The sequence below is a fragment of the Odocoileus virginianus genome, chromosome 16 (assembly GCF_023699985.2).
Source record: "Odocoileus virginianus isolate 20LAN1187 ecotype Illinois chromosome 16, Ovbor_1.2, whole genome shotgun sequence".
NCBI classification, from domain to species: domain Eukaryota; kingdom Metazoa; phylum Chordata; class Mammalia; order Artiodactyla; family Cervidae; genus Odocoileus; species Odocoileus virginianus.
The window spans coordinates 61,898,353-61,909,913 of record NC_069689.1 but is presented as its reverse complement, the minus strand read 5'-3'; the positions used below and the strand labels follow the sequence as shown (position 1 = coordinate 61,909,913).

The 11,561-nt window shown below is 48.3% G+C and overlaps 1 protein-coding gene and 1 pseudogene across 1 annotated transcript; both read left to right on the top strand.

The window, feature by feature from the left end:
- Position 1: 1 nt before the first annotated feature.
- On the top strand, positions 2 to 3,438 carry LOC110152120 (myeloid-associated differentiation marker-like; annotated as a pseudogene).
- A 5,603-nt stretch (positions 3,439 to 9,041) lies between these two features.
- On the top strand, positions 9,042 to 9,985 carry LOC110152121 (myeloid-associated differentiation marker-like; the record flags this gene model as incomplete). The annotated part of the gene is made up of 1 exon (XM_020915675.2): positions 9,042 to 9,985. A coding segment is annotated over one exon (720 nt), but the record flags the coding sequence as incomplete, so codon positions are not given.
- Between the last annotated feature and the right edge of the window lie 1,576 nt (positions 9,986 to 11,561).

Here is an 11,561-nt window from a genome sequence, read left to right as displayed (position 1 = left end):
CATGGGCTACTTCCTCCGAACACTGCAGCTGCTCTCCACCTGCGTGGCCATCTCACTAGTGGGCAGCCTGGACAGCTGGACGGTGCCCACAAGTAACTGGTCCTTTGTTATCTTGTGCTTCTGCTTTGTGGTGACCTTCATCATCCTCATAATCGAATCACTGGCACTACAGTACTGCTTCTCCTTCTCTTGGGGGGATTTTCTTCTCTGCCATGCCTGCTACCTCGCCCTTTTCTGCCTCTTGGTCTCCATTATTTACCCCGCTACCTATGTTCAGTTCTTATTTTACACCCCCTCCTGGGACCATGCCATCGCTGCTACTGCGTTCTGCTTCATCTCTACTGTGGCTTATGCCACCGAAGCAATCTGGATCTTGGGCTGGCCCCAGATGGATGATTTCACTGGCTACATAGGCAGCTTGCCATTCCTGCTCAAGATGCTAGAGACACTGGTGGCCTGTGTCATCTTACCCTTCATCAGCAACGCCAGCCTGTACATGGACCACCCATTGCTGGTGTCGTGTGTGGCCGTGTACTCCATCTGCTTCATCCTGGGGATCGTGACCATCCTGTTGAACTTGGCTGACTATGAGAACAGGTTGCCCATCTCCTCCTCCACCTTCCATCTGGTGCTGAGCCTGCTCTCCGTCCTTCTCTACATCGGGGCTCTGGTCCTCTGGTCACTTTACCAATTTGACGAAAAGTTTGGCGGGCAGCCCGAGAGGTCCAGGGATGTGAGCTGTCAACATAGACTTACCAACTATGTGTGCATCTGGGACCAGCGACTGGCTGTGGCCATCCTGACAGCCATCAACCTGCTGATTTACGTGGCCGACCTGGTGTACTGGGCCCGCCAGTTTTCTGTAGGGACTGAGGACCAGCCCAGGGACTCCTGAACACCTCTGCTCACAGGAGGTATCTTTACCGGGCTCTGATGTCTTCCTGGTTCCCTCTCTCTCTCCTCAAATCCTTCCCCATTTATCTTACTTTCCTTTCTGTTCCCTTCCCCTCTTCTGCTCTGTCTCCCTCGTTTTCTTTGGTTTCCCACATTCTGTGTTGCCTCTTTCTCTTGCTTCTCTCATCTTATCTACATTTTTTACTTTTTGCCCCTTTTCTGATAATCCTTGGTTTTCTCATTTGTGTCCTGACCACCTCTCCCCATTTTCCTTCTTCTGATCCATCAGGACCTGAGACTCCTTCCTTCTCTGTCCACCACCCCTCCTGCCTCCTGAGGTGCTGACTCCACATCACTCAGCCCTCTGTGCAGCTGTTCACACGCTGGGCCTCTGGAGGGGCCTCATTGCCAAAGCGTGTCTGTCCCCCTAGGGGTACCTTAGTTAGTGTGTGGGGTGGATTTGGGGTGTAACTTGGTAGCTAAGGATCAGGCCTCACTTCCTCCTTGCGGTGGGGGTGGTATAGTGCACTTCTCCTTTAAGTTAAAAAAAAAAAATCTCTGGAGGTCAATAATTTCCCTTGGGCAGGAGTGCTAATGCAGAGACTTGGATCCTTAGGCCCCCCACGGGGCTCCGTCCCACCTGAGACTGGCTCTGGAATTTTTACTGTCTTACTAAAACCCACTGTCTACAGGCCTTGTGGACAAAAAAATATTGTGAGTCATTTCTGTAAACAATGAATGCTGCTGGCCATCAAGACTTCAGCCACTGCAGCAGCCCCCAGTGGGGGCAGCCCGAGGGGAATTCACGATGGAGAAAGACAGGGCACTGGCTTTAGATCATTATAATGCATAAGAAAGGAATGATTCTAATGCACTTTCTGGTCCCAAGAAAAACACTAAACCTTGAGATTTCTGTTTTTGTGGTTACTAATAATCCTTTGATGTTTGACTATATGTTTCCTTCTTTTTTTTTTCCAGCAAAAACTCCCAAGTATCCTGGCCCTTCCTCACCTCTTTGGAACAGTTCCGCAGAGCTATCTGTGATGTGTCTCCCAAGCTATAGTCTCTAGTGAGGTCTTCAAATAGAATGTAACTCACAACTTAGATTGTGAGGTTTCTTGTTTTCCCTTCAGTGAGCAGTTTTGGTGACTGATGAAGGAGGAAACCAGAGCAGACTTCTCCTAACTCTACAAGGCACTGGAGATTGGGTACCTTTTGTGTGCATCTGCCTCCTCAGAGAGTCCAGATGAATATGGGGGAGGTTATTGGATTTCCTGTTATTGGTTGCTGATGCAAAGTTTGATTTGGTGCTATTAAACTCTTCCCTGGAGGGGTAGGTTTTCCTCGACACTTAGTTCAAGAAGCAGTACCTGGGTTATTCTCAGGAGAAAGACACTAGGAAGATTTTGCTCGGTGGAAACACACCGATTTGAAATGAAATGATTTGAAATGAAATCCATATTTTAATGGCAAGAGGAGAAAAGATTAAATACAAAATTTTCCTTTCCCTGTTTGGGCCTCCTCCCTCCCCTTATTGGGTCTTGTGCATCTGCATTAACCATGCCTCCTAAGTAGATAACATTCCTTCTTTATCATATCAAGGATCACGGCTTCTTAGGAGATAACCTTTCTTCTCCTAAGGGGCCACAATGACCTGTATGCACCACACACTTTGTTGAGCTGATATGGATCATGCTAAGTGTCAGTAATACCTCACTTGATGGATAACCCTTTGTCTCAAAAGCTTATATAACTGTGCTTTGACCTCATAGATAGAACATTCACAGACTGTTCTGAAAGACTGTCTCCTAGGTTATAATTCCCATACTGGCCCAAATAAAAGTTTCCACTTGTTTCTTAGACTGTCTGTCGATTAATTTTTTTCATCACAATGGGTTATTCTCAGATGAAAGACACAGAGAAGTGTCTACAGAATTATATTTACAAGGTCTTGCTTAGCTGGAGAAGGAAATGGCAACCCACTCCAGTATTCTTGCCTGGAAAAGTCCATGGACAGAGGAGCCTGGTGGGCTGCAGTCCATGGGGTTACATAACTGAGCATGTGTGCATGAGGGTGGAGGGAGATGGGTTGGTAGCAATAAAGTGGTAGAACTAAAAAAAAAAAAAAAGGTCTTGCTTAATTGGAAATTAAAGGAAACATCACCCCAAAACGGCCAAATTGGTGTTCACTGGACTTTGCAAAATTAATTAGTTTTGCATGTGCAGCTAGAAAAACCAGCTTGATAAAATACATTTTTAGAATTCTGACCTTAAAGGATCAAAAGCCCTTTAGAGGGATCTTGCATTTCTCTTCCTGCTGTCTTTGATATGTAAACATAACTGATCCTCTGAGGCTTTTTTCCCCCTGTATTTTAAGAGTTTCCTATATTTTAAGAGGCTCTACCATCCAGAAGAAACACATGGCAGCCAGTCAAATAGATTAGAATTTTAAGGAGATTTTTTTGGTCTGGCTGTGTCAACACTCCTAGCCTCAATACTCCTAGCCCATAAGTGGCCTTTGTCACCTTCACCTTTTAGGTATAGGTGTCTGCCTATATAGTGAAGGCCCTTTACTTTCTTAGACTATTTTTGAAAGAAAGCTTTCTAGATCTTGTGAAGGCTATATCCTCTTCTGGGGGCATCTCTTTTATCTTATTGGTTTGAGCCACTATTAAAATTACTAGTCATCAATGGCCAAACAACAACAGATTTTATTTTCTTGGGTTCCCAAATCACTGCAGATGGTAATTGCAGCCATGAAATTAAAAGACACTTACTCCTTGGAAGGAAAGCTATGACAAACCTAGGCACCATATTAAAAAGCAGAGACATCACTTTGCTGACAAAGGTCCATATGGACAAAGCTATGGTTTTTTCAGTAGTCATGCATGGATGTGAGAGTTGGACTGTAAAGAAAGCTGAGTGCTGAAGAATTGATGATTTTGAACTGTGGTGTTGGAGAAGACTCTTGAGAGTTCCTTGTACAGCAAGGAGATCCAACCAGTCCATCCTAAAGGAGATCAGTCCTGAATATTCATTGGAAGGACTGATGCTGAGACTGAAACTCCAATACTTTAGCCACTTGATGTGAAGAGCGGACTCGTTTGAAAAGATCCTGATGCTGGGAAAGAGTGAAGGAGGGAGGAGAAGGGGACAACAGAGGATGAGATGGTTGGATGGCATCACCGACTCAATGGACATGAGTTTGAGTAAATTCTGAGAGTTGGTGATGGATAGGGAAGTCTGGCGTACTGCAGTCCATGGGGTCGCTGAGAGCTGGACATGACTGAGTGAATGAACTGAACTGAACTGAACTGATCTGATGTACCTTGAGTTGGAGCTGAGACACTTCCCTAAAGCCAGGGCCACGTGGCCTACAGGGTCAGAGAAAGGGCAGACAAGGGAAACTACGGGCTCCAGCTGGAGGGAAGGATAAGGCTGACATCCACCTTCCAAGAGCTTGTACTTTTTTTTTTAAAGTCACCACAAGAGAAATAGAAATCTCAAATCTTCTCTTCTTATGGGTTTGAGCCAAAATATTCTTGATCCCTGAGCTCTAAAAACTCCAACCTAGGAGATTAACTCAATTTTTGTCCAACAGGTGATTGGCCAGAAGGATTCTGAGCAAGAGCAGTTCTTCTGGGTGAAGCTCCCAATCCAGGTGCCAGGATCCTCCTAGGAAAAAGGGGGTCCTGTAAAAGGGGGCTCACAGTTTAATGACAAAGTACACAAGGGATCAACCCACTGTGAGTCCAAAGAACTCCAGTGAACAGACACCAATCTGAAAGAGCAAATAAATACAGTTAATACAATTAATCACGTTAGAAAAAGTCACCATGAGAAAAGGACAGGAAGATGGGAGCAAGGAGCATATGAATTGAAGAGTGTCCTCCAAAAAAGTCATGTCTACTCAGAACCTCAGAATGTGGCCTTATTTGGAAGTAGGGTCTCTGCTGACATATTTAGTTAAGAATTCCAGCGTGGAAATGGTCCTGGACAGAGAGTGGGACCACAGTCCAGTAACTGGTGTCTTTACAAGAGAAAGGACAGATAAATTCACATACATGTAGTTGAGAGAAGATGTGCACGTGAAGGTGGAAACAGAGAGGGAGTTAGGTAGCCAGAAGCTAAGGGGTCTCCAGAAGCTAAAGGAGGCAAGGACAGATCGTCCCCTGGGGCATCAAAGATAGCACAGCCCTGCTGACCCCTTGTTTCAGACTTCTGACCTCTAGAACTGTGAGAGAATAACTTACTGTTGTTTTAAGATACCAAGCTTATAGTAGTCTGTTGTACAACTAATTTGTTACAAAACCAAGATAAATTTCTAGAAAATTTTCCAGAAATGCTTGCCTACCTCTTGCCCTAGAGCATGGTGGTCACATGGATCCCAGGACCCCTGGTCATATCCCCCAGGGTCTGTCCCCCAGTGTCTGAGACTCACAGGGGAGGGTCCACTGATCTAGAGAAGGAGGGTCAATCCAAACACCCACAGGAGCCAGGAGTGAAGGAAATAAGTAAAGGGGATGGAGAGGACTAGGGCTATTGGAGAGGACAGAGGCAGTCGCCTCTGTCTGGGGTGGTTTAAAAGCAAGATGCCGTGTGCATAAGATCTTGTGTTTATAAATCAGGAAAAAAAGGTTACAGATATGCCCTACCAACATGTGTGCATGTCTGTACACACATATCTACATATGATTTCAGAGCATGTGAAATATGTTGAAGGCTATACACGAGGTTGAGGACATGGATGCTCCCGGGATGGAGGGGTGGATGCTCCTGTGAGCAGGCAGGAAGCCTGGCCATGCCCAAGAGGGTAAACCAGGACATGGGAGATGATCATAGTCCTGCCTTATATCAATCAGACATGAGAATGAGAAAAACACAGAAAATACTAAGCAAAGATGAGCCTGAGGAACAACATAAAGTAAAGGGCTTAGTAAGTGCTCAGCTCCAGGCACCCACCCCCACTGCTTCCTAAGGGCACACAGCCCAGTGACACCAGATCTCCTGAGGAGTCCAAGAAAGCTGGAAATGGAGATTTTCACTGAAATTAAAATGTTGAGTAGATAACAAACACTTAAGAAAAAAATAACACCGATTCTATATGATCTCTTCTAGAAAACACTGCATAGGGAAACCAAACACGCCTCTGGACCACCTGCAGTACAAACTGGTTTGCAGCCCCTAATCTGGAACAAATCAAGCTTGCGTGTGCTGATGTCCAGAGTGGAGCCAGGGCCTTCTGCGTTCTCTGTGAGGAGGAGGGGGACAGGTAACTGGCACAGATTGAGTGTGCCATGTTCCAGGCCCTCTGATGAGCCCTTCACATGCTTTCATACATTTAATTCATATGAAGTCAATATTAAGAGCATTGCACAGATGGGGAAACTGAGGCTCTGATGAATAAGCTTGCCCAAGGTCATTCATCTATGAAGCATCCCCTCCAAGCCCCACAGCCTCCTTGTCACTCTTAGTGTCCGTCTCACCTCCTCCTCCTTCCTCTGTCCTGGCCGTGACCTTCCCAGCTCCCTGTCTTCCAGTCCACATGCCTGGCTGCTGGGCAGCCACACCCAGGCTGTGCTCTGACGGGGACACCATGTCCAGGCTCACAGATTAGTGTGGGGAGACTCAGGCAAACCTCTTGCTTTCCAGGTGGGGGAACAGGGGCCCAGAGAGGGCACAGGCCTGACCCAGGGTCACACAGCAGGAATCCCCATGGTTCTCTTTCCCCAAGTCCTCCCTCTATGCTATTAAATGGATCTAAAGTTGTCTTTTAGCCTTAGGTGTAAATTGCATGGTCATTTTGTCTAGGTAAGTTGGGAACAGCTTTGGGGACAGACACCCCAGCTTCCCTCACCCAGTGCCCCTCCCCACCCCGGCAGTGCCCACGGGGAGGCCGCAGGCTCCAGGGCTCCCCTGCAACTGGGGCTCAAGGAGCTCTGGGAGTCCAGGGTGGTTCTCAGGTTTGCTCTGTCTCTCTTTCCAGCCTCAGCTTGCCCCAGGGTTTGTTATCAGCAAAGGTGACCAGGCCCCCGATGGCAGGAAGCGGGCTAGGGCTCAGTGTGCTGGCCCTTCAGCCCTGGGGGCCTCTCAGCAAACAGTCCCTTGGAAACAGGGCAGCTGTCCCAGGAGGGGGCGGGCTGGGAGGGGTCTCACTCCCCCGACACTGGACCCTGGAGGAGCCCCTGTGTGAGCAGGACTGCAGCCCTGGCTGGTGGGACTGTCTTGGGCAGGTGACCTGGGCAATTCCATGGTCTCCAGGGTCCCTGCCACTCTCACCACGTGTCCCTGTCACAGCCCTGAAACCCCTTAGGCCCCTGTTCTCCTCTCTCAGTTCCAGTCCAGGCCCCTCCTCCATGGGAAGATTGCTTCCATGCCTGCATCCCTTCTGGGTCAGAAGACACCTACTGGGCTGCCTCAGGGCCACTGGGACCCTGGAATTGCCCCCAAGTCATCTCCACTCTGCCCCCTCACCCCCGCTCCAGTCTCGGATGCATCCTCAGGGCAGCCCCCTCCCAAGGGTCTTGCAGGTGGCCTCCTCTTTCAGCTCCTGCCCTTTAAAGGGGGCCGACCATCCATCTATCCCTTCCCCCTCCCTGGGATGCCTGAAAGGCTCCCCATCAGCATCAGACACAGCATCCTTGTTCATTTCCAATCCTTTCTTCCCAGCTTCGAAGCTGCTAACCAGTCTCCCAGGCCAGGAAAATTCTCACTCAGGTAAGACTACTCCTAGATCTTTCCTGACCTACACCTAGATGGCAGATTTGGAGCTTAAGAGCCAAACATTATGTCAATTATTCTGAGGTTCCCCCGTGATGCCCTATTGTGAGTCATGCTGGGTTGTGGTCCCACTTCCCCAATGAGGAAGAATCACAAGTTAAGGAAAAATTGGGCAAAGAATTCAAAATATTCCCTACTTCCCACGTCATCTCATCCCCACAGCCTTGCCCTCACCCCATGTCTCCTCCCTGCTCACCCCTGAAGCTGCCTTCCTCTGGGTGGGGCTGTGTCCCCCCAGATGACAGCTCCTTCTAGTGATGCTGCAGGGAGGAGAGCCGGGACATGTGTGTTTTCAGGTTGCTGTGGAAGGAGGCCGTGGCCTGAAGGCGGGTCCTGGGTCCCAGAGCTCCCACCCACGGGGTACCTGCTGACCATGTGGGCTGTAGATCAAAGCACTCAAACCCACAGTTGATACTTTTATCTGGGATTCCCAGGTCCTAGTCATGCCACCTTAAGGAAGGCACTGGATTTCCCAAGAGTTAGTCTTCTCATATGCAACATGGAGTGAGCAGTACTATCCATAATCCCTTTTCTGAAATCCCTAGGTCAGATCTGCTCCAGGACTCAGTAGTTTTTAGCTTCAGTCATGTAACCTGGTGCATCTCCCTACATGCCATAATACCCAATGGGGTCTACAAGCACCTTTTATCAAACATCTTAGTATTTCTACAACTGAACTCTTGAAAATTTACACTAAGTGAAATAAATATAGACCACAAATGGTCTCATGTCTGTTCAGGTCAAATTTTCTTATGAAATGAGTTTTTTCTTTTTATTTCTTTTCCAGTTTCAGAGACTTAAAGGTTTGGGGTTGTAGGTAGAGACCATACTATTCTGTATTTCTGTAGATAATGGCACATAGCATAGGAAGACCCAAAATGCTCATAATTTGAGGCCAGACTCAACCCAGCTGGCAGCTTCAGGATAAGAGAAGTCTGACAAGACCAAGGGTGATGGGTTGGGAGAAAAAACTGCAGAGCAGCTGTGCTATTATCAGGGGTCTGAGTCATTGGTTCAAACTCCACATATCCTGAGCCTCAGTCCTCAAAGGGCCCTGAGCCTTTTCGAGGCATCTGACTTAATCCACCTCCACAGCTGGACCTTTGTCCCGCAGTGAAGACCACAGCCATATTGCTGACATATACTTGCACCACCATCATAGCACCATGAGCTTGTTCTCAGGCCTGGACTCTGTGACCATCGTGGGCTATTTCCTCCGCCTGGGGCAGCTGCTCTCCACCTGCGTGCCCTTCTCGCTGGTGGCCATCGAGGACACTCTGCAGGAGGGCATAGGTAACGGGTGCTTCATCGTCTGGTGCTTCTGCTTCTCTGCATCCCTCCTTATCCTCCTAACTGAGTTATGTATATTCCGGTCCCGCATTCCCCACTATTGGGATGGTTTTCTCCATGTCTACGCCTATTACTTTACCTTCATCTGCCTCTCAGCCTCAATCATCTTTGGCATCACCTACATCCAATACCTGCCTCAGGGTCCTGTCCAAAATCATGCCATCACCGCCACTGCCTTCTCAGTCATGGCTTCTGTGCTTTATGCCATGGAAGTGGCCTGGGTGTGTGCCCGGCCTGGCAATATATACTGCTTTGTGCCCACCTTTCAAGGCTTGATCAGAAGACTGGAGAAGGCCGTGGCCTGTGTCATCTTTGGCTTCATCACTAACATTGACTTGTACCAGCACCAGCCGGCCCTGATTTGGTGTGTGGTTGTGTACTTCATCTGTTTCATCCTGGGGGCCGTGAACTTCTTTATCAACGGGTGTGACAGCGACGACAGAAGGCTGCCCACCCTCTACCCTGATTTCCTGGTGGGGCAGACAGTGCTCTCCATCCTCCTCTACACCACCGCTGTGGTCCTCTGGCCACTCTACCAGTTTGACGAGAATTTTGGGGGCCAGCCTCAAAGGTCCAACGATATGACTTGCAATGCTGAACTTCCCCCCACTCTGTGTGTCTGGGACCAACGATTGGCTGTCGCCATTCTGACAGCCATGAACTTGCTAGCTTATGTGGCTGACAGCGCATACATGGCCTTGGTTTTTGTAAAGCAACACTCTGCCCACGAGTTTTGATTCTTCTTCTTAACAGAAATTTCATTACTGAGCTCTGCCTTCCCTGATGTCCTCTTCCTGGCTCCCTCTCTCCCTCCTCACATCCTTCCCCACTCATCTCACGCTCTTTTCTGTTCCCTTCCCTCCTGCTCTGTCTCCTTCCTGTCTTGTGTGGTTGCCCACATTCTCTTCTGCCTCTTTCTCTTGAAATTAAAAGATGCTTACTCTTTGGAAGGAAAGTTATAACCAACTAGACAGCATATTAAAAAGCAGAGACATTACTTTGCCAACAAAGGTCCATCTAGTCAAGGTTATGGTTTTTCCAGTAGTCATGTATGGATGTGAGAGTTGGACTATATAGAAAGCTGAGCACCGAAGAATTGATCTTTTTGAACTCTGATGTTGAAGACTCTTGAGAGTGCCTTGAGAATGCAGTCCCTTGGACTGCAAGGAGATCCAACCAGTCCATCCTAAAGGAGATCAGTTCTGAGTGTTCATTGGGAAGGACTGATGTTGAAGCTGAAACTCCAATACTTTGGCCACCTGATGCAAAGAGCTGACTCATTTTAAAAGACCCTGATGCTGGGAAAGATTGAAGGCAGGAGGAGAAGGGAACGACAGAGGATAAGATGGTTGGATGGCATCACTAATTCAATGGACATGAGTTTGGGTGGACTCCAGGAGTTGATGATGGACAGGGAGGCCTGGCGTGCTGCAGTCCATGGGGTCACAAAGAGTTGGACACGACTGAGCAACTGAACTGAACTGAACTGAACTGAACTTGCTGTTCCATCTTTCCTACATTTTCTACTCTTTGTCCCTTTTCTGATCTTTCTTACTTTTCTCATCTCCTGTGTCCTGACCACCTCTCCCCATTTACCTTCTTCTGATCCATCAGGACCTGAGACTCCTTTCTTCTTTGCCCACCACCCCGTCCCACCTCCTAAGGTGCTGACTCCACAGCACACAGCCTTCTGGGCAGCTGTTCACACCCTGGGCCTCCGGAGGGGCCTCATTGCAAAGCATGTCTGTACCCCTGGCAATGCCTTAGTTGATGTGGGTGAGTATGGGTCAGTGAAGTTGGGGAGCACGGTGGATAGGGATTGGACCCTCTTTCTCCCAGTGGAGGGAGGTGTCCACTCCACCTCTCCTTTAAGTTAAAAAATAAATCTCTGGAGGTCCATAATTTCCAGCAGCAAGAGGATTAAAACAGAGACCCTGGGTCCTTGGGTCCCACTTGGTGCTCCAGGTGTTCCAGCTCCACCTGAGAGTGGTTCCAGAATTTTTGCAGGCTCACTGAACACCCACTGCCTCGAGGGCCTCTTAGAGGAAGCCAGGGGTAGATACCCTTCCATCCCAACTACTCTCTGAGGAGTCAAAGTAGGAGCTGGCAGAGAAACCCGGTGTCTTAAAGACACCTGTCTGCAGTGCTTGTGAGGGGAAGCGATGTGGTCCCCCTGCCTCCGTGATCAAAACATCAGGTCCTGCCTCTGCAGGGAGAAGAGCATGGCCACTGCAGCCTTAAAGCTGATGTTAGCTGGATTTCTTTTCTGGTTAGAAGGGCACAAGTTACTGGGTGGTCCTATTCTTAAGGGAGAATGTTCTTTTCATTTTACTTTTTCTGGCGTGGTTTGAACGGGATGGGGATTGCTGCTGCCATAGTCAAGGAAACTGAATTTGTTGAATGTATGCAGCACACACGTGTGTTTCTGTGTGCCAGCTGCTTTCTGATGCTGCGTCCTGTTTCTTTGTGTCTCAAGAAAACTGAGATCCAGGTAAAGGTGCATCATTTTTAAAAATTCTTGGAGCTCTGGGTACCCA